At 58.1% G+C, this 22,089-nt stretch overlaps 1 protein-coding gene across 3 annotated transcripts; it reads right to left on the bottom strand.

Annotated features, from left to right (window-relative positions):
* ACE (angiotensin I converting enzyme) lies at window positions 1-21,581 on the bottom strand. Of its 3 annotated transcripts, XM_005584634.4 has the most exons (25): window positions 21,295-21,581; window positions 20,541-20,708; window positions 19,535-19,628; window positions 18,728-18,871; window positions 18,112-18,303; window positions 17,455-17,552; window positions 16,912-17,084; window positions 15,986-16,209; window positions 15,497-15,641; window positions 15,112-15,210; window positions 14,700-14,822; window positions 14,130-14,341; window positions 13,301-13,437; window positions 11,948-12,106; window positions 11,588-11,675; window positions 9,866-10,009; window positions 9,525-9,716; window positions 7,296-7,393; window positions 6,966-7,138; window positions 4,704-4,927; window positions 4,296-4,440; window positions 3,885-3,983; window positions 1,795-1,917; window positions 1,373-1,560; window positions 1-1,242 (listed from the first exon to the last, which is right to left on the bottom strand). In XM_005584634.4, the coding sequence occupies exons 1-25, from the start codon at window positions 21,544-21,546 to the stop codon at window positions 1,013-1,015; spliced, it is 3,924 nt and encodes a 1,307-aa protein (XP_005584691.2). In that variant the 5' UTR covers window positions 21,547-21,581; the 3' UTR covers window positions 1-1,012. The 3 variants fall into 3 exon arrangements, with proteins under 3 accessions (XP_005584691.2, XP_073876172.1, XP_073876173.1); XM_074020071.1 differs by lacking the exon at window positions 16,912-17,084; XM_074020072.1 differs by lacking the exons at window positions 14,130-14,341; window positions 14,700-14,822; window positions 15,112-15,210; ... (7 more) ...; window positions 20,541-20,708; window positions 21,295-21,581 and adding an exon at window positions 13,536-14,080 and having other exon boundaries at window positions 13,301-13,496.
* Window positions 21,582-22,089: the final 508 nt, after the last annotated feature.

The raw sequence follows: 22,089 nt of genomic DNA, 5'->3' as shown, positions 1-22,089 counted from the left end.
TTGATGTTGATATAAAGGGCTTTTATTTTCTTTACAGTTTTCTGTATTTTCCAAATTTCTACATAAACATACACATAAAAGTCATAAAAATGTCCCTCAAAATGACACACCCTCCAATGCGGGGAGTGAGGAGGTGTGTGCTGGGATGCCAGCAGGGTGGCTGCTGGCAGCTAATCCCTGTGCAGGTGCAGCCAGCTGCCACACTCCGGCATCTGAGGCCCCTCAACACTGGCAGTGTTAGAATGGTTGTCTGAGAGCCAAGGCTGTTCACGCGAGCAGAGGGTCATGGAGCTGGTACGGGCAGGAGCCAAGGTAAGCACTACGCTGGTGTGTGCCCTCCAGTGGGCACCCTCCATGAAGCCGGCCCTCCAAGGTACTCACCCCTGGGGCAGCCAATAATAGCTAGAAGTCTTCCCCTGGGGGGACCTGGCCACTTGTGGGGCAGGGAAGGGCTCCACTGCCGGTGGAAATGTGAGGCCAGCAGCCCAGGATGCCTGCTTCCCAGAGTCCTCCTGGGTCAGTGCTTGGGCCAGACAGGGGCTGCCTGTGGTGGTGGCAGGACAGTGGCCGGCTGCCTGGGCTGGAGGGAAGACAGGCGCCAGGGCCAGGAGGTGGTGGGGCAGAGCTCTGGGGATTCTCCCCGGCTCCTGGAGGAGGATGGAGGAAGAAACCCAGTAACGGGACCCACTTGACTGCCAGGAGGCAGGAGAGCAGCCTGTCCCTGTCCCTGGCTTCCCTGTGAGGGACACAGACTCAGCTGGGGAGGGTAGGACTTTTAATTGTATTCACAGAGAGACTTGGAGAGGTGGGGCTCAGTGTTAGGCAGCCGTGTACTGGGAGAAGGGGGCAGGGGCTGGTGCAGCTGGTGGTCTGGAGGACTGGGAGGGAAGGGCGACAGGGACAGGGCGGGAGGAGCAGGGTGGGCTGGGGTATGTCCTCAGTCGCCCATCAGTGTTCCCATCCCAGTCCCTGGTGGGAGGCCCTTGGGCAGGGCTGACCCAGCCGGGTCACCTCAGGAGTGTCTCAGCTCCACCTCGGAGCCGAACTGGGGCCCCTGGGGGTGCCGGTGGAGGCTTTGGTGGCGGATGCTGAAGAGCCGCTGGCTGAGGCCCAGGGTGGCTACCAGCAGGGCGATGCCCAGGAAGAGCAGCAGCCACTGGCCCACGCGGGCCTGCTGCGCATCTAGGTCCAGGCCCAGGAAGCTGACGCGGCCACTGTCTGGGAGGGGCCCTTCTGAGCGAGCTGAGTGGGAAGCAAAGAGACAGCATGGGCAGGGCGAGGGCGCGGGGCAGGGCCAGGCTCCGAGGTCGCGGCCACTGGGCTTGGGAACGGGGTTAAGACCCGGGGCTGGAGGTGGGGCAGGTGGTGGTACCGGAGTTCGGTGTCCAGTTGTACTGCGGCCAGCCCAGCTTCTCCCCGTGCAGCTCATTCTCCGTGCGGAGCCAGTCCAGCAGCGGCTTGAAGTAGCTCAGCATGGCCGAGGCGCTCATATTGGGCTGGCCCGTGATCAGCTGCATGGCTTCTGGCCACGGCCTACTGAAGCCCAGCTTCATGGCCGTCCTGGGGAGGCACAAGACAGGGAGGCCGAGTCATCCACTCTCCTCTCCATACCCACTCCCAGCTGAAACTTGTCCCAGGGCCCCAGGGCTCCAGGAGCGTAAGGAGATGGCACATCAGGCCGTCACACTGCAGGTGGGAGCTCCCGGCTCAAGAGCTAAAATGGCAAGTGTTCCCAGAAAAGCCCAGGGGTGCAGGCCAGAGCATGGAAACAAAGGAGGGCTGGAGGACACTCACGCCAGGCGCTGCCCTGCCTCCTTGGACTGGTAGATGTCACACTTGTGCAGGGGGCCCGTGTGGCCAGCTGCCTGGCACAGTGCTTCATGGAACTGGAACTGGATGATGAAGCTGATGAAGTACCTGGAGCAGAGGGAGGCCGTGGCCCGGGGCGGAGTTGGTTGAGGGTCTTATGCCACTGGGTCCCAGGTCCTTCTGCACATCACATGTGATATGTGCTAAGTCACATGGGCACAGCAGAGCCAAGACCCCCCAACCCTGCCCACTGCCATCAGGGTGAGCTCCCACACCCCAGCTGTTAGCATTGTCTGAGCCTCTTCCTAGCTGTGCCTGTGTAGATGCCTCCCACCCACAGGGCTGCCTCCACATCTCAGGAGGGCCTGCTCCACGGGGTCAGGGCAGAGCCCTTCATAGATTTGGCAGGTGGCTTTGGAGGCAGTGAGGTCTCCATCCCTGGGGTATATGCAAGCAAAGGCAAGGTGTGGCCAAATGGGCCGTGTGGATCTGGTAGGGTGGTCTGGGCAGGGAAGCCAGTCCTACATGATCTTATCCAAAGCATCAGGAATTCGCTGGTAGAAATCTGCCAGTCAAGGCTGGAGGATTCTCGCCAGCTTAAAGTCTGGAGAGGTTTTAAATGTCCTGAGCCAGTGGCACAGGCCTTTTGCTTTGAATGCTGGGTGCAAGCCATGTACCACCGACTTCCCTGGTCTTTCCTTAAAGTGCTTTGCGAAGGCTGCTGGCCAGAACGCGGAATGTTTTTCTAGAGCAGCCAAATCTCCTTTGCCCGCCCCTGTTTGAAGAATTGTCTGCATTAAGCTGTGAAGCTAGCCATCACATCAGCTGGCTCCCGGGTGAGAGTCAGCGCCAGCTGGGAACCCCAGGGACCACTCCAGCAGGCAGGTGGGATCCCTGTCGTAAGTGTTATCTCTGGAACTCCGTCTAGGTCAGGCCTGTCTAAGGTGCTCCAGGGATGCCATCTTCCTGGACTCTGGGGACAGACTTCATCCCTCCCACAATCAAGTTATTAGCACTTGATGATGTGCTGGCATCATCCCAGGTGCCAGGAGGCAAGGTGGGCATGGGCCCTACCCTCGCTGGGCTTCCAGGGACCACAGGAGGCCAGGACCAGAGGCAGCCACAGCCCTCCAGGGGTGGCCTTCACTGCCTTCTACACCTTGACTCCTGGGTGGCCTGGGCTACCTGTAGCCCGGGGGGACCTGGAACTCCAGCCTGAGGTCTCTCTAGCCCCCAGCCTCCCAGGGAGGCCCCAGATCACAAACAGCCTTGCTAGCCCTCAGCAAGTGCTCTCCTGGGGCACACAAAAGGAGAGGAGCCGCACTAGGCACACTCATCTGTGGCCACGTGACCTGCAGACCTAGTGTGCAGATACATTCCACTGGGGAGTGACTAATAGTGGGGTCCTGGCCACCACTACCTGAGGAGGCTGTGTATGAGACAGAATGCTAAGAAGTTAGCCATCGTACATCCTGTGAAATGGGGTTCACAGGTGAGGAAACGGAAGCTCACAGAAATTGAGGAATTTTCTCAAGGAAACAAAGTAATGGAGATGGGGTTTGGACCCAGTTCTCTCTGACCCCAGCCTGTGACTGTAACTTGCCCCATTAACCCTGACTCCCAACTTAACCGGGTCTCCAACCCTGCATTTTAGTGTCTAGAAGGGTTTCCAGGTACAATTCAAATTGTATCAAAGACAATGTTCAATGAAAGTAAAAGAATCACAATCTTGTTTTAAAAGCAAAACAAAACAAAACAGTGCTGAGCTCATGATCCAGCCATGAGTCATGGTTAATGTTAACTACTTAACCAAGGTCTGGTAACCATTAGCCAATTATTAGTTTGCGTTTCTGTGTTCAACTGTTTGGATGGTACAGACTCTCACCAAAACAATGTTCAAGAAAACAACCATCAGCCTTGGCAGTGGGTGAGTGGGTCCAGGCACCTGCACTGTGCGGCCAGCTCCCCCAGGTCTGCCCTGACTGGCAGAGCTTGTGGACCGGGCAGTGGCCGCAGTTTAAACACAAAGCTGTGGGTACTGCCCTCACAACGTGCCCTCCTGCCTTTCCCGTTACCTGATGTAAGGCACGCTAGAAGGAACGTGGAACTTGGCCCCTGGGTCAAAGTCACCTTGAGTCCTGGGCACCGGGGGGCAGAGGCCCTGGTACTTCAGCCTGTTGAGTGGGAATATATGTTGGAAGGTGAGTTTGGGGAGAACCAGGCTGGGGGTGGCAGTTTTGACTTGAGGGAGGGTCCCTGCACTTGGGGCTACACTGGGCACCCCATTCTCCTGCGTGCTGGGCCTCTGTGCACAATCACCCCGTTTTCCCCATCACTTACATACACATACATCATATGCACTGACACAATCATACACACACACACACACACACACACACACACATACACACACACTCCCCTACCCTGGCCCATCCAGACACCCGCAGAGATCCCCCAGCCCACATCCTGTGGGAGTGTTCCAGAACCTGAGGCTCCACCACTCCTGGTTATAGTTCTCCTTGGTGATGCTTCCATCAAACACCCTCCAGCGCCACTGATCAACGAGATAGCTGAAGGGGATAAAGGCGATCTTGTCAAGCGCCATCTTCATCAGAAAGTTGATATCATGCTCTGCAAGGGAAGGGAGGCCAGCTGTCAGACCCGGGGTCCTAGCGGCTTGGCCTTGGTGTGCCTGTGATGGTGGAGGGGTGGGGGTGCTGTATCTTTTCAGGCCCTGCGACCTGCCTCCTGGGATGGTCTGGATGGCTCCCTTCCTCCCCATTGCTCTGCCCCACACCTCTGCCCATGGGCCACTAAGTGCCCCTTTCCCACCTCCCAAGCTCACCACCCCTTCTTGGTCCTCAGCCCACCAGAGCCTCCCACTTCTCTCTCACCATGGCTGCCACCCTCACTGCTCAGCAGGTTCAGACTGTGCAGGTGCTTGGGCGTAGACACTGAGAGGGCTAGCACGTCCCCAATGGCCTCATGGAAGCCGGGGTTGGCGCCCTCCCTCAAGGCCACAGGCAAGTCTTTGTACTGCATGAAATACTGGATGTGGCCCATTTCGTGGTGGGCCACCACCAGGTCCTCCAAGTTCACGGTGGTGCACTGCTTGATCCTAGAAACAGTGGAGTGGGGGAAGAGGGTGTTGGGAGAGGACAGTGAGAAGCCCTGGGCATAAGATAATAGCGGGCCTTGCTACACCCAGCGCAGACCCCAGCACTGCAGCATGCAGGGGACACAGCACTGTGGGAGGGAGGGAAAGGGGAACCACTGAGTGACCTGAGAAAGAGGGAATCTGGGGGCAGAAGCCCCTACCGTCAGGTCGTTCAGGCCATTCCTCTGCCTCTCATTTTCCTGAATGACTCCAGCCCCCACCACCTGTTGCTTTCTGACTGTACGAAGCGCTTGCTGTAGAGGCACTGGGACACTGGGTACTTTCTAGAATGTGTAGCCAGTGGGTTCCCATGTACACATGCTTTATCTCCCAAGACGGAGGCTCCCTGAAGGAAACAACTGTTTCTGTCAGGGATGAGAGTGGGCAATTTTGTATCTCACGCGGCCCAACAGCAACAAACTTATTCACCCCAAGAATTCTTATGGCCAGGATGAATGGCAGCTGCAGAGCTGCCCAAACCAGAAGGTTCCACCGTCTCTCGTCAATCCTTCCTTGTTCTCATTTACTTATTTATTTTTTATGAAATGGGGTCTCACTACGTTGCCCAGGATGGTCTCGAACTCCTGAGTTCAAGCAGACTGCCTCAGCTTCCCAAAGTGCTGAGATTATAGGCGTGAGCTACCGCACCCGGCCCTTCCTTGTTTTGCAAACCAATTCAAACTGCGGGAAATTCTCTCTTGGATCTAACTGGAAGCCTTTCAGCTCAGGTGAATCCTGTTTTTCTGTCATTCTTAACTGGGGAGGGGGAAGGAAGAGTTGCCCAGCATCCCGGCCACAACGAGGCTGGGGTCTATCCAGCTTCTCCTCTGACTCCCCATAAAAGACCCCACAAGGGCTCTCATCCCCCAGATCCTGTCTCCTCTCAGCCCTGCGGCTGCAGTCCTCATCTCTGGAAGGGCCTGCACAGCCCAGGGAACCCCATTGGGTTTGGTTTCAGGCTCCCCGTGTCTGCTCTCCTTGTAAGAGACACTTGAGCTGTGACCGATTGTCTTTGCCACTTCTCCCAAGAGAGAGGGACTTTTTTCTCTTCCCCTGAATCTGGGTGAACTTGTGACTTGCTCTAGCCAATAAAACATGGCAGAAGTGACTCTGGGCCAGTTTTGAACCTAGCCTTGAGAACTGGCTGCGTCAGTGGTCGCTGTGGGGGATGCTGGCTGCCAGGTAATAAATCTGCCCACCTCAGATGCCACGCTGGGAGGGCGCCCAAGCTAGCCTGGGGAGATGCCTGACCCACCTCCAGCTGTTCCAGTCCTCCCACCCTAAGCACCCAACATGTGAGCCAAGAGGCCAGTGGGAACATGTGCCCCAGTATCTGCCACGTGGGAAAAACCGAGGACCTCAACTGCCAGCCAGAACTGAGGCCCTGGACGGATGGCCCCACATGGAGCCATGCTGGCCAAGAGAGCTGCCCCCAACAGAGGGGGCCTTCTAGAGAAAGGCCATTTCCACTGTGTACTGCCTGAATTCCTGGCCCATAAAATCATAAGCATAATCAACTGATTGTTTCATACGGCTAAGCCGTATGATGCTTGGTTGCACAGCAATAGGTAACTAAAACGCCATCCTCCAAGGAAGGCAGCTTCTGAGCCTGTCAGGGGTGAGAGTAGATCTGTGCAGAGCCCCCAACATCCTCGTGTGTCACAGCACGTGCCCCCAGGGAGAGGCCAGCCCTATGCAGGGGAGGAGCTCCGAAGGAGGGAGGCGGGGCAGCCCACCGCGCTCAAACCCAGGACTGGGACCTTGAGCACTTCCCAGCGGCCAGGCTGACAGAGCTGTTGCGTGCTTCAGAAGCCCATCAGGTGGATGGGGTTTTCCTGCCAGAAGCCGACGCCTCTCTAGACCCTCAGTCCCAAACTCTGGCCCTGTCCCCATCCTGCCCTGCTGGCTCCGGCTGGGGGACAGTAGTGGAGCCTTTGCTTGGCTTATTTCCCTTGCCCGTGGGGCTCAGGAACGAAGCCTCAGCTCTAGCTGGATGTACCGGAAGTCCTTGCCGTTGTAGAAGTCCCAGGCCGAGGCGTGGCAGACCACCTCTCGCCCGTCAGTTGGCTTCTCCAGCATCGACTTGTTCCAGAACTCAGGAGGCACGGGCAGCAGCCCCAGGGAGGTGAAGAAATCATCAGCCTCCTTAAACATCCTCCGGGGCGTCCAGCCCTGCAAGCAGAGGGAGTTCTGCCCAAACTGGAGGTTCTGGGGACAGACTGCATGCTGCTGTGGGGGACCCAGGGGAGGGCCAAACTGGGGGAAACTCCTGAATCAGAGGGCCCCTCCTGTCTCGGCGGGGCCTCCCTGCCCCTGGGCCAGTGCAGACCTGCTTTAGCATGGCCTCCGTGGGGTCCATCGAGGGGGCTGAAGGGAAGGGCACCACCAAGTCATAGATGTTGGACCAAGTTTGCGCCCACATGTTCCCTGGAGAGGAGTGAGGGGGATGGCAGACAGAGGAAAGACAAATGTTACTTCTTAGGCTCAATGCCCTCCTGTAGGAACAGGGCTCCCGATCCCAGTCCTGCTAATTATAGTGGCATTTCTTGAGCACCTACTGTTTGCAAGTTTCGAGGCACCTGACATACACCACCTTCAGTGTGCACATCCAGCCCAGTAGGTCATTACTGCCCTGCTCTAGGTGGGGACCTTGCTGGTTATCAGGGAATCCAGGTGGTCTTCACTGTCCATGAGCAGTGGAGACCAATGTGACTAGCAACTGCTGACCTGCGAGGACATTACAGGTCCCCAGAACACCTATACCCTGGTGGCCACCTCTTATTGGCTCTGTGCCAAGAGCACTGTGTGAATTCACTTTCAATCCTGTCTGCACCCAGGTACGGGCACAATTCCCATTGGATAGTAAAGGAAACAGACTGGAGAGTTAAGTGACCCCCCAACAGGGGCCCACGGCTCCTAAGGGGCAGGGCTGGGATTAAATGGCGGGCAGGCTGCTCTCTCCACCAGCCACTCTGCCATGTCCCCTCTGCACCACCTGAGGTCGGCGTCTGCAGCTCAGCAACTCTGGCAGGAATCAGCCATCTCCTTCAGGAGAGGCCGATGCCTCTGAGTTTAGGCTAAGACAAGAGCCTAGTTCTCCAAGATGGAGGAAAAGGAAGACACTTAGGATGAGTGGAAGGCTCAGAAACAGATTTGGACTCAAGGCTCTTTCCTAACCAAGGGAGGTGAAGGTTCAGCTGACATCAGGTGAAGTCTAAAGTGCAAACCAGTGAGAGCGGCTTAGAGCGACGAGTGATGGAGGGAACATGAGAGAGGAGAGGGAGAGAGCCAGAGAGAGAGAGAGTGCATCAGTGTTGGGTTGCTCCCCTTTCCCCTTTTACCAATTGTCAGGGGCTGAGTTCTTTTTTTTTTTTTTTTTTTTTTTTTGAGACGGAGTCTCGCTCTGTCACCCGAGCTGGAGTGCAGTGGCCGGATCTCAGCTCACTGCAAGCTCCGCCTCCCGGGTTCACGTCATTCTCCTGCCTCAGCCTCCCGAGTAGCTGGGACTACAGGCGCCCGCCACCTCGCCCGGCTAGTTTTTTGTATTTTTTAGTAGAGACGGGGTTTCACCGTGTTAGCCAGGATGGTCTCGATCTCCTGACCTCGTGATCCGCCCGTCTCGGCCTCCCAAAGTGCTGGGATTACAGGCTTGAGCCACCGCGCCCGGCCTCAGGGGCTGAGTTCTAAGGCCAGCTCTGCCCCAGCTCCCAGACCACCCTGGGCATGTTGCTTTTCTTCCTGGGGCCTGCGTTTCCCAGTTGGTGAACTGATGTCCACTGTGACATCACCAGATGTTCTCTGGTCTCACCAGAGAGGGGCTGAAGAGGGCCGGACTCCCAGCCTGTGTGGGAGCTAGACCCGCAGCCAGGCCACACTCTGGGGCCTCCCTTATGGTTTCTAAGTGGTCTGAGGGCCTGTCTGGTCTCTCTGCTCCAGGAAAGTGTTCCTAACAGCCCATCAGGGACAGAGAACCAGTAGCCTCTGCTTTGCCTTACTGCCTACCATCCTTTACTGTCCTCACTGCCTACTTCACACATTCAGGGCATCTGAGATTGCAGCCCTTGGCAAAGGAGGGTCCAGGGTTGAAGTGGATTTACATTCTCAGGTTCTTCTTTGTTCCAGTTCCCTTGGCCTGAACATTGAGCCTCTCCTCTCATCCCCCACTTCCCATCTGTCAAACCCTGTCATCTTCCAAGGCCCTGCTCCTAGGCCACCTCTTGGCAAAGCCTCCCCAACTCCCGCTCACAGCCCCTTCCTCACCCTCCAAGATCACACACTGTTGTGATGGGTGCCGTGGTCTCCTGGACAAGATTATTAACTTCTCCCCCCATCTATAGTGACTTGCCCAACATAGATCTGCAGTGAATGTGGAACCAGATGCAAGCGGGGGGCTCCCCACTCCCAGTGCCCACCCCTCTCCAGCCTGGGCAACCTTCCCCCCAGGGCTGGAGTCTCTCACTCCCCAGCCTGCTCCCTACCCTCTAGCCAGCCCTGTCCCAGCCCTCACTCACACTGTGGTCCATCTTTACCCTCCTCAAGGCCCGACACGTGCCCTTACCCAGCAGGTGAGCAGGGATGGGCCCCTCCAGATTGATGTGCTGGGCCCCGTAGTGGCGGTGCAGGGCCCGGCGCACATAGGCATGCAGGTTCAGGTACAGCGGCTGCAGCTCCTGGAAGAGGCGCTCCAGGTCTTGCTCCAGGGATGGTGTCTCGTACATAGACCTCCACGAGTCCCCGGCATCTACATAGCCTACAGAGGGGACACAGCCAGGCTCTCCCAACACCTCATTACCTGCCTCCTCCAGGGACCTACCTTCACCCAGGCTTGGGGTCTCACAGCACCTCTTTGAAGAACCTGAGGGGACCCGAGCGCCAGTGGTGTTGGCAGCAGGGACTCACCATTGAGCCGGGCAGCCTGGTTGATCAGTTCCACGTATTTTGGGTAAAACTGGAGGATGGCTCTCCCAGCCTTGTCTCGCCAGCCCTCCCATGCCCACAACAGTTCTTCATATTTCCGGGACGTGGCCATCACATTCGTCAGATCTGGTAGGGGGTTGAATGGCTTGAGCTCCAGCCCTTAGCTCACCTCTGCTTGTAAGGGGAGCTCAGAGAATTTCAGAACTGGAATAAAATTGGCAAGACCACATAAAAGTGACTGTACAGGCAGCAGGTCTAGAGAAATGGGAGAAAGGATGGGAGTGGCTCTCCAGCCCTGGCTTACAGGGTCCCCTGCTTAGGGCCACATGCTGTAGACACCTGCAGGGCCTCAGCAATCCTGTGAGGGACGTGCTTGAGCCTCTCTCCTTTCTTTCTTTCTTTCTTTTTTTTTTTTTTTTGAGACAGGGTCTCACTCTGTCGCCCAGGCTAGAGTGCAGTGGTGCCATCATGGCTCACTGCAGCCTTGACCTTCCAGGCTCAAGCAATCCTTCCATCTCAGCCTCCCTAGTAGCTAGGACTACAGGCGTGCACCACCACATCCAACTAATTATTTGTATTTTATTTGTAGAGACGGTGTCTTGCTATGTTGCCCAGGCTGGGCTCAAGCGATTCTCATGCCTCAACCTCCCAAGTAGCTGGGACTACAAGCATCTGCCACCACACCCAGCTAACTTTTGTATTTTTAGTAGAGATGGGGTTTCACCATGTTGGCCAGGCTGGTCTCAAACTCCTGGCCTCGAGTGATCCATTCTCCTTGGCCTCCCAAAGTGCTGGGATTACAGGCATGAGCCACCGCACCCGGCCAGCCTCCACCCGACTTGGCATGCGTACCCACATCCACAACTTGTAGGCCAAACCCTGTCCTGGGAAAACTTTTTCTCCTGTTTATTTTCCATTTCCCCTTCTATTTGTCATTGTTCTAATGTGGGAGCTGGGCTGGGGGCCAGAAAGACCCATTTCTGGGTGGAGATTCTTCATGGAAGAATGTTTACGCCTTAAGTTCTCCAGCCCTGGAAAGGGTGGGTTGAGAGGGAGCTGGGAGGTTTCTGTATGCGGGTCCTTGTGTCGGGGGTGAGCTCTTTCAAAGGGGCTGGGGTAAGAAGGACCACCCGGTGGGGAGAACAGAGAGGACAGCCAAGAGCTGTCTACTCCTATCCAGCAGGAAGTGGCGGGGTCGGGGAGGGAAGTGAGAGGAATCAGAGACTCAGGTTCTAGTCTGGTGCTTTCAGCAGCTGTGTGACTCAGTTTCCTTATCAGTCACATGCTGGGAGAGGGGCTCAGGAAAGACAGAGAAAGTGAGGAAGTCAAGGGCAGGATCACGAAAGGAGGCCAGGGGGAGCTAGAGTCCCCGAGTTCCCCTAATTTGGAGTCCAAGCCCATGAAATACAACTTTGAGATCCAGCTGCTCTGAGGGGTGGCATGCAGAGAGGACCGGAGAGATCGGATACCCTTAAGTAGAGGGCGGTTCTGAGGGAGGGGCAGCAGATTGGGGTGTGGTATGAAGTAGGTGTCGGTTCTCAGTGGGGCAAAGAAGCCCCCTCGTGGAAAACAAGGAAGGGCATTTCCTGGGCACGCTGACTCCAAGAGCGAGGGGAGCCCAACTCTGTGCTCTCACCCAGCACCCCCGGGCCCCATGCCAGCCCCAGCCCTAGCCTCTCACTCAGCCTGCACGTGAGCCCTCACCTGGCTCGAGCTGCAGGCAGCTGCCATTCGTGTGGCACACAGTGGCCACGCTGTAGGTGGTTTCCATGTCCAACAGGATCTTGTTGTACTGCAGGAGGAAGGAGAGAGGCATTGAGCTGTACTCCTTTGTGCTTGGTCTCTCTGTGGCCTGCACTGCCCCCAGGCCCCATGGGCTGGCGGGTGGGGAGCCGGGGAGCTGGGGAGCGCTGCCTTCTCGGCAATTCTGAGGTGCACATCACATGGCAGATGCCATGACTTGATATAACGAGGAAGAGGAAGCAGCGTGAAGGCCAGGCCAGACCCTGTGTTGGGCTCACTGCCCCAGGATTCCCCTCTCCCCGTTCCTTGCGAGCCACACACCTCCTCCAGCTCCTGGGCAGGCAGCGCTGCCCGTTCTAGGTCCTGAACCTTCTTTATGATCCGCTTGATCGTGGTGTTCTGGAAGTGGTTCACATCAAACCTCCTGGCCTGGGTGCCGTACTTCAGAGTATGGTTGGCTATTTGCATGTTCTTCTGCAGCTGAGGGCACAGGGGGATGGTGTCATGGGGCCCAGGAGCTCCGGAGCAGCCTCTGAATGGGAGGCCCCAAGTGGGAGCTGAGGGCTGGAGGTGGTGGTGAGAGGGCAATGGGATTAAGTTGCAACCTTTGCCTATAAGACCCTGTGCAAGCTGGACTGCTGATAACATGCTGGATGCAGTACTCACCCTCCCCAGATGCCTGTGGTCAAGCAGCACATATCCAGGCAGGGGCAGGGAAGAGAAGACCCCTTTAAAGGCTCCCCCTTAGGAAGGAGCCAGCTTGATATCAGCTCTGTGGCCTCTCTGAGCCTCAGAGTTAATATCAAATCCCATCTGTAAAATGGGAATAAGTTCACCAATTTTGCAAGGCTCTTGAGAAAAAGATGAGGCAACAGATTGAAGTGCCAAGGAATAGTAAGTGTGTGGCTCACTGTGGCATAATTTGTGCTCAGTCAAATAGGCAGGGAATGAGGGTAGAGAGGAAGTGTAGCCCCTTTTGTAGAGGAGACAAACGGGGGCTTTCAATCTCTTAAAAAACGACTTGAGCACCACTTATTTATGTACAAATTATTCTGTTACTAGAGATTGATTTTTGTTTGTTTGTTTGAATAGAAACTGGATCTTGCTATGTTGCCCAAGCTGGTCTCCAACTCCTGGCCTCAAGTGATCCTCCCACCTAGGCCTCCCAGAGACTGATTTTTAAGGAAAGAAGAATTGCTCAGGCGTTGAGTAAATGTCCTCCAGAATCTGAAATTGAGCTTTTTTTTTTTTTTTTTTTTTTTTTTTTTAAGACAGAGTATCCCTCTGTTGCTCAGGCTGGAGTGCAGTGGCACCATCTTGGCTCACTGCAAACTCCGCCTCCCGGGTTCACGACATTCTCCTGCCTCAGCCTCCTGAGTATTAGGACTACAGGTGCCCGCCACCACGCCTGGCTAATTTTTTGTATGTTGAGTAGAGATGGGGTTTCACCATGTTAACCAGGATGGCCTTGATCTCCTGACCTCGTGATCTGCCCGCCTCAGCCTCCCAAAGTGCTGGGACTACAGGCATGAGCCACCGCTCCTGGCCCAAAACTGAGTATTGTTTTAAATATTCAATTTAAAACTTGGTAGCATCCCCACTTCATGGTGAGCGGGACAGCGTTTGTGTGTGTGTGCACATGTGCAGGTTTGGGGGTGGAGAGGTGGCTCCCACCAGAATCTTGCTGGTCTCTGTGGTAATGTTGGTGTTGTAGTTCCAGTTGGCCTCGGCATACTCGTTCCACACCACCTGGGATGTCCTGTCATATTCCTCCACGAACTTGCTGGCCTCAGCCTCATCGGTCACCAGGTCTGCGGGACAGAGTGGAGGGAAACAGACAAAACTCTGCCTCCCCTCTCCAGTTTGTGGTCTCACCAGAAGCCATTATCCCTCTCCCACTCCCTTGTACCCTGCCCCTGTCCCTACCTGACCCTGCCTCTCCCACCCCGGCACCCTGCCCCTCCCCTGCATGGTCCCACTTGGACTCTGGGCTGATGTCTGGCGGGCCGTCGCCTGGTGGGTGGTTGTCTGGCCGCTGGTTGTCGCCTGGCTGCTTGTCCCATGGGTGACTGTCACCTGTCGGGTTGCCTGCTGGCTGGGGACCAGCAGGGGGTGCCCGTAGCAGAGCAGCAGGAAGAGGAGGTTGGGAAGTCCTGCAGTAGCCCAACCCTGGCCCATAGCCGCAGGAGAGCAGAGCCCTGCAGCCACCGTCCCCTGGCCAATAAGAGCGGAGCCCGCAGTGTGACCTCATAGAGCCCTGTATCTGGCTTCCTCTGGAGGGGGGGGGCCCTCAGGTCTGAGCACACCCTCTCTAGGATGCTGGGGGAAAGACATGCCTGTCCCCACTTGCAGGCACTGCTGATGAGCTCGGGGGGCTGCCTGGCCCTCCAGGACAGGGTACCAGGGCTCAGCTGGTAGGAGCTGACCAGGAACCTGGGGCCTGGGCCAAGCCCAGAGTTGAGGACCCACCTTAGCCCCCCACCACCCTCACTCAGGGCTTTACCGATGCCCTCCGGGTAGTTGTCAGGCAACGGTGGGCGCCACTGGTACTCAGGCCAGCCCAGGACCTCGCCGTTCTGCCGGTTCTGCTCCTGCAGCCACTGGGTGACCGGCTGGAAGTAGTTGAGCAGTGGCTGGGCGTCCAGGGCGTCTGAGCCGACCATGTCCTTCAGCACCTCCTGCCAGGGCCTGGAGGAGCCAGCCTGCAGCACCTTCCTGGTGGGCAGAGTGGGTACCATGGGCACAGGGGACTCAGGCTGGAGTCTGCTCCTGGACTCCAGCCCACACGCCCCTGGCCACTTCCGCCCCCGCAATGGACTGCAGAAACTGCAGCAGTAAGATCCTGGGGCCTGGGATCTCTGTGATGGTGGCAGGGGGCATTTGTCTCGCCCCATGCCAGCCAGAAGGCCCACTCAATAAATACTTGATGAGAGAGCGAGGAGACAGGCATCCACATCAGTCCAGCTCTGTGATTGGCACCCCCCACTCTGTCGGAGCAGCCAGTCGCCCCCGCCATACCCTTTGCCAGCCACTCCCCTCTGCCTCCCACTTCCCCCCGCTTCCCACCACACACCGGAGCTTGGCCCCTGCCTTGGTGGACTGGTAGATGTCACATTGGTGCAGTGGGCCCTCATAGCCTGCCTCCTTGCACAGGGCTTCATGGAACTGGAACTGCAGGACGAAACTCACAAAGTACCTGCAGGCACAGGGTGGGAGTTAGGGGAAGATCGTGGGGGGCCAGGAACAGGGGTCCCTTGCCCAGGCACCATCCAGCTTTGCAGGGCAGAGGCTGGACCAGAAGCTATCTTAGGGGAGAAGGGAGACCCAAGACAGGCTCAGAAGAGAGGGCCACTCTAACTCCAGGCCTTTGAGGTCTGGAGGAGCATGGGGACAAGCCCTGGGGATGTGGCAGCTAGAATCACAAGAGGAGGAGAAGGGGACTGAGGGTGTGACAGTACTGGGGGGTGGGGTAGGGGTGCTAGTACCTGATGTATGGTGTCACATTTGGAACATGAAACTTAGCTCCAGCATCAAAGTGGGTTTCGTTTCGGGTAACAGGAGGACAGATCCCCTGATACTTGGTTCTGGAAAAGGATGGTCAAATTGTCTTAGGGCCTAGAGGTTGCACACAGATGGATTTAGCTTTTGCAGAAAAGGCTTTTCCACCCAACAACCCTTCCCTATCCTGAGGAACTGGGGAAGACTCCCTGGAAGAGGGAGTTTCAGGCAGGAAAGGAGAAGGCGGTAGGTCACAGAGGGGGACATCATTAGTGAGGAGAGGCTAGAACTGGCTGGGGCAGGAGGTGCCTGGCTGGCCAGGAGGCTGGGGAGGGCTAGTTGGGGAGAAGGCTTTTCTATCCCTCCTCTCACCGAAGATACCACCAGTCGAAGTTGTAGTGGGAAGGAGGAGTACGCCCATTAAAGACCCCCCAGCGCCACTGGTCCACCAAGTAGCCAAAGGGCAGGAAGGCAATTTTTTCCAGTGCCATCTTTAGCAAGTAATTGATGTCACTTTCTGTTGGGAGATGAGAGGAGAGGGGAGAGGTCAGAGGTCGGAGGGAGAAGAGGGTCCCCTAAGAGTGGTGGGTTGGTGGAGGCAGCAGGAAGTGAGGCTGGGGAGACGCAGAGAAGGTAAGGCTGGTCCTCGAGACCCTGGGCCCTGCTTGGAAGAGGACCCCCGGGTGTTGTTGAGGTGGGCTCAGTGTGCACTGTGAGGCTCTGGGTGGATCCCAAACCCTGCCTAACCTGGGGCCGGGAGGCAGAAAGAAGGGCAGAGCTGAGTGGGGCAAGTGAGGTCCTGCTGTGGGATGGAGTGGGGTTTAGGTGAGGCTGGGTGGGGGCCTCTCAGCCCTCCCATACCCGTGTCATTGGTGACACGGTCCAGCAGGCCGATTTTGTGCAGATGTGCAGGAGTAGAGACCGAGAGTGCCAGCACGTCCCCAATGGCCTCATGGAAGCCGGGGTTGGCCCCCCCGCGCAGAGAGACGGGCAGGTCCTTGTACTGCAGGTAGTACTGTATATGGCCCATCTCATGGTGCACTGTAGAGAGCTGGTCCATCGTGACCCGTGTGCATTGCTTGATCCTGGGGTGTAGAGAGGGTGAGGGTAAGGGTGAAGGATGGGCAGGACAGGGCAGGGCCAGGGCACAGGGCAGATTGGCACCTGAGAGACAGGAATGAGGAGGGTGCTGCCCTGGGGCATGAAACCACAGTAGAAACAAGCAAATTCTTTTTTTTTTTTTTTGAGATGGAGTCTCACTCTGTTGCCCAGGTTGGAATGCAGTGGCACAATCTCAGCTCACTGCAACCTCCACCTGCCAGGTTCAAGAGATTCTCCTGCCTCAGCCTCCCGAGTAGCTGGGATTATGGGTGCCCGCCATGATCCCCAGCTAATTTGTTTTTGTATTTTTAGTAGAGAAGGGGTTTTGCCATGTTGGCCAGGCAGGTCTCAAACTCCTGTCCTCAGGTGATCTACCCACCTTGACCTCCCAAAGTGCTGGGATTACAGATGTGAGCCACCACGCCTGGCCGAAACAAGCAAATTATTTACCCCGCCCTGGCTCACCACCATTTGGGCCTTCTTCCTTCGTTCCAAGGTACAGAGATGACTATTTGTCAAAGCTGCCAGGGAAGGTGGACTAACAGGCCTCCTATGTCCCCTCACCCTGGAATAGATCCAGCCCCTGGCCAGAGCTAGGGCAGGGTAGAGGCAGGCCTGGGAACCAGCTTCCGTGGGCTGCCTGCCTTTCCCCGAACCCCAGAACCCTGCTCTTCCCATGTCTAGACCTGAAGTCTTTCCTGTTGTAGAAGTCCCAAGCCGAGGCGTGGCACACCACCTCCCGCCCGTCGGCCGGCTTCTCCAGCATCGACCCTTCCCAGAACTCGGGAGGCATGGGGGAGAGCTCCAGGGAGGTGAAGAACTCCTCTGCCACCCGGAACATGTGCGTGGCATTCCAGCCCTGGAGGCGGGGTGTGGAGACAGGTCAGGGGAGCCCACTCTGGCTGGCCTGGGGACAGGGCTGGGGTCCCCCTCTCGGGTCAACTCCCTGTGCATGAAAGCTTCTCTGCTCTGTGGCCACCATTCCCAGAGGCAGGGCCCTTGCTGCCCACCGCAGATGAGTGAAAGTGCATTGCTGCTCTCATCTGGCCACTGTGGAGCCTGGAGGGAGGAGCTGGCACCTCACTGAGGGGGCCGACCCCAGCTCACTGCACCTACAGACACACCAAGCTGCTGCTTGGTACTCGACCCCTTCCCACCTCTCTGCCCATCTCTGACTCCCTCTTTTTGCACCCCACCCCGGCCACCCCAGGCTTGAGCCCAGAGCTTACCTGCTGCAGCATAGTACTGGTGACGTCGAGGTTGGGCTTGTCTGGGAAAGGCACCACCATGTCGTAGATGTTTTCCCAGCTCTGGGCCCACATGTCTCCTAGATGAGAAAAGAAGGGGACAGCTTGGCTCCCTGCCTGGCTGTGCCTGCTTCTCCATGAGTCGCTGAGTGACCCTGGGGCCAACACCTACACCCTGGGGCCCTCAAGGGCTGCAGGCCTGGCTTAGGGCCAGAAATCTCACACATCAGTCCCATCCTCACTCCTCCGAAGGCCACATGTCCTGGGACTGCAAGATGCTGTCACTGTCCTTTCTGGCTGTGCCAGGTCCCAGCCACTCAATCCTAAGGCAGGCCCACAGCGCTTGTTTCCTTGGGCATAAGCTAGGCTGATGGCTCCTCCACTGGACCCAGGGCCAGAGCCTTTGGTTTGACCCCTAGCTCTCTGACCACTAAGTCCCTCATGACCCTGAGCCTCAGGGTCCCCACCTGTAAAGTGGGAACACGAATGGTCTCCTGCACGTGAAGCAAACAGTATGATGCCCCACACATGTGAGAGGTGATGGTCACAACCTGCCTCCCTTACCCTGGACATCCCCCACTCCTATGCCTGGACCCACACTTCCCTGGGACTCATACGGAGGCAAGGCCAGGTCCTTACCCAGCAGATGAGCAGGGATGGGTCCCCTGAGGTTGATGTATCTGTCCCCATATCGGCGATGCAGTGCACGGCGGACGAAGGCATGGAGGTTCAGGTAGAGGGGCTCTAGCTGTTGGTAGAGGTGCTCCAGATCGTCCTCAAAAGTGGGGGAGTTGTACCAGGAGCGCCAGTAGGCCCCCGTGTCTGTGAAGCCTGGGGGCGTGGGGGTGGGGTATGCAGCTCAGGCCAAAGGCTCAGACCTCAGCCTCTCAGCTGTAAGTCGGCTCTTCCACTGGCTCGAGGCCTGTGGATCTGCAGCTAGCTGGAAAATTGGCTTGAGGGTTGCCACTCTATAATTTCTAATTAGCTACAGCCAGCTAAATAGATCCTGGAGGTTCCCAGAGGAAAAGAGGAGCACCAGGGCCAGAAGCAACAGCAGGACAGCCATGTGGGGCAGGCCAGCAGCACAGTCCAGGCACACTGGGTGCAGGCTGGTCCCACCTTCACTTTCTGGGAAACTCAGGGCCTGCTGGAATCATCGTACCAGCTGCTCTGCCTGGCTCTGGGCTGGGACTCTGGGGAGACAGCCGAGAGAGGGCACCTGGCGCAGTTCCTGGACGGGGAGAGGGCTGCTCACCGTCCTGCTTGTAGGCTTCATTGCTGAGGGCAGTGAAGTCCTCGTACAGCGGTTTCAGCGGGATGCCCGCGGCGTTGTGCCAGCCCTCCCAGGCAAACAGGAGCATGGCGTAGCTTCGTGAGGAAGCCAGGATGTTGGTGAGGTCTGAGACACAGGCAGGCAGGGTCGGTGAGGAGGCCTCCATGTTGAAGTCTGCAACGGCCTTCACCAGAGCCTGCACCAGTCCTCACTGCTCCCACCAGCTTCCTGAACATCACGGTGCCCCCAGAGCCAGGCGCCACCTACAGGCCTGATGGGAGGTGGCCAGGAGCTACAGAAACACCCAGGCAGGGCCTCCGCCCCCAGAGACATGACCACCTAAGGTGGTCGACACCAAGGGGACACCCAAAGGCCAAAACCCAGGCAGACACTTGGCGGCCTATTGGAGGAGTGCCTTCCTCCAAGCTGCTCGTAAAGGGGGCTGGAGTAGGGTTTAAGGGGAAGCCAAGAGGGGTCCCTGGCCTGAGGGCTCTTGGGGAACGTGAGAGAACCCACGAAAGGGGAAACCAGGCAGCCAGGAGGAAGGTCTAGGAGTGAGAGGCCGAGGCACACACAGAAGTGGGGGCTGCAGCTGGAGGTTCCGGAAGTCCACTTGCCAAGAGAAGCAGGGTATGGGGGCATCTGCACCCTCCAGCCCCAGTTGAAGGGCAACGCCTTTGGGTTTACCTGCTGTCTCCACAGACCCTACACAACTGCACGATCCCGAGTGCAGCAGGGCAATGTGGGAGTACTAGGGCACCTCCGAGAGGGGAGACGCAGGGGCCGTACCTGGGTCCAGGGACCAGCAGGTGGCAGTCTTGTTGGGGAGGCAGACCTTGGCGGTGGAGTAGATCCTGCTCATGTTGCTTAGCAGGGCATTGTACTGGGGAGTCAGAGGGGAGGAATGTTCTGGTGACCAACCCCTGGGACATCTGCCCTCCCCTTGCTGCTAGAAGAAGGAGCCCACAGAGTGGATGTAGCTTGGACAAGGCCACTCAGTGGTACCGGGGCACTTCTGATCACTAACACACGAGTCCTCTGCCAGTGGAGGCAGCCTGTGGAGTCGGGGACAGGAGTCCTGAAAGTCAGGGTCAGGGTCAAGTCCCAGCTTGGTACCACCCTGCAGTGAGGGCAGATTCCTCCCATTCTCTGGCTTTGGAGACTTCTCAGTCTTTCTTAACCTTTTCTCTCTCTCTCTTTTTTGGGATGGAGGTCTCACACTCTCACTCAGGCTGGGGTGCAGTAGTGCAATCACAGCTCACTGTAGCCTTGACCTCCTGGGCTCAGGTGATCCTTCCACCTCAGCCTCAATAGTAGATGGGACTGTAGGTGCACGCACCACCAAGCCCAGCTAATTTTTTGTATTATTATTATTATTATTATTATTTTTGTAGAGATGAGGTTTTGCCATGTTAGCCAGGCTGGTCTTGAACTACTGGGCTCAAGCGATGCACCCACTTCAGCCACCCAAAGCGCTGGGATTACAGGCGTGAGACACTGCGCCCAGCCCTTCTCAACCCTTCCAAGGAAGCTCATAAACCAGCCTAGGTAGAGGTGTATTTGATTTTGGCTTCCTACTCCAGAATGCTTCCTTTAACAGAAAGTAACACCCCACCCCATCTCCAAGAAAAATCAATGCTTCAGAAAGCCATTCTGTGCATACCTGGGCTTTCCCTTCTGCCAGGGCCCATGTGGATCCCAGGGTCCTTCCCTCCCTGACGGGCTGCTCTCCCCCAACCCCCACGATGGGGCACTGGGAGGCCGCCCCCAAGCTCTCCCTCGGCCCTCAGCCCACCTGCTGCCGCTTAGCCAGGGGCAGGTTGGCAGAGCCCAGGGTGCCCACAGCTCCGATGATCTTGCGCAGCTCCGGGTCCGTGAAGTTCTGCCAGATCGGTTCATACAGCTCCTTGGCCTTCTGGCCCCAGGCCTCGGCAAACTCCTGGCTGAGCAGGGCTGCTTCCTCCTATGGGCACCAGGAGGGCAGGCAGGGTGTAGGCAGGACCCCGCTTAGATGCACGCCATAGAGGGAAGCCACGGTGCTGGGGGAGGGGAGGAAGGCCAAGGGCTTCCAGAGCCCGAGCCCTGGGGAGATCCCTGCGGGAGACCTTAGTTTGCGGAAGCCGCGCTTCCTCCTTCTGGAAGGAATCTGCCTCATGGGAAAGGTGGAGCAGAAATTGGGACCACAAAAGAGGCCAGGCGAGTGGAGGGTGAATGGACAGTGCAGTGCGGTGACAGTGACAGCGTCTGGAGGTGAGCAGGCAGCGGCCCGAGAGCGCAGGGGCCACAGAGCGGAGTCCAGCACCCTTGGCAAAGGCGGGCGCGGCCTCGGAGCAGCCCGCCTCATCCATCCAATTCGTGCATGCTGGGAGCGGAGGCCGTGCGCGCAGCCTGGCGCTCGGGCCCCCAGGCTGCTGACTGTTGGGGCGAGGGTGGGGGGTCGGGGTGGGGTTCGGGCCCAGGGCGCCAGCCTGCCCGCCCCACAAGCCGGCCGCGCGCTGTGATTGGCCGCCGCGGCCCCGCCCCGCCCCCACCCGGGCCCGGGCGCCCACCTGGCGCCGTGCATTCTCGGCGGTGATGTTGGTGTCATGAGCCCAGCTGGCGGCCACGCTCTGGAACAGCACCTGTTCGGCGCTCGAATTGTAGCTCTGCGCGAAGAGTTGCGCCCCGGCCTCGTCGGCGGAAAAGTTGCCGGGCTGCAGCCCGGGGTCCAGGGCCAGCGCGGGCTGCGGCGGTAGCAACAGCAGCAGTAGCAGCGGCTGCAGCAGCGGCCCCGGCCCCTGGCGGCCCGAGGCGGCCCCCATGACGCGGTGCGCGGTGCTCGGCGCTGCCCCCTCTCCCGCGCCGCGGCCGCCCTGCGGGTTATAAAACCCAACACACCCCCGCCCCCGCCGCGCCGCGCTTCCTCCTCCGCTCCAAAGTCCCCCGCGACGCGGGCCTTGGTTCCTGGCCCGCCCCGGGCAGGGGCGCGGGCCAGGGAGGGGCCGAGGTGCAGTCCGAGGGTGGCGGGATGGGGCTGGGTCGGGCTCCCGCAGAGGAAGCTGGAGAAAGGGCCTCCTCTCTTTTGAAGATGGGGACCCGGCAGTTTGCCAGAACACCCGAGCCTGCCCACCGTGCGGCCGCGCAGCCTCGGCCGGGGCCCGGGAGCCCAGCGGCCTCCGGCTGGATCTTCCCGGCCTGACCCCCCGGAGCTTCCCGCCTCCGGAGTGACAAGGCCGGGGCCCCAGGAGCTGTCCGCAGGCGCCGCTCGTGCGGCGGGGATGGTGCTGATGGGGCCTGGCCGGCTTCTTCACCAGGCCGTGGTCGAGGGGCGGGGACGTCGCCTGCCGGAGGTGGGGGTGTGGCGG

Source organism: Macaca fascicularis, chromosome 16 (assembly GCF_037993035.2).
Source record: "Macaca fascicularis isolate 582-1 chromosome 16, T2T-MFA8v1.1".
Lineage (NCBI taxonomy): Eukaryota > Metazoa > Chordata > Mammalia > Primates > Cercopithecidae > Macaca > Macaca fascicularis.
Note: the sequence above shows the minus strand (reverse complement) of the source record. Positions and strands in the feature narration are given on the sequence as shown.

Excerpts from the sequence above, each read along its gene's own strand:
- ACE (XM_005584634.4), bottom strand. The coding sequence starts at position 21,546 with ATGGGGGCCGCCTCGGGCCGCCAGGGGCCGGGGCCGCTGCTGCAGCCG. Across the intron at positions 18,304-18,727 it reads TGAAGCCTACAAGCAGGACG|GCTTCACAGACACGGGGGCC; the intron begins GTGAGCAGCCCT and ends CCACGCCCCCAG. Across the intron at positions 1,918-3,884 it reads TCTAGCGTGCCTTACATCAG|GTACTTCATCAGCTTCATCA; the intron begins GTAACGGGAAAG and ends CCTCTGCTCCAG.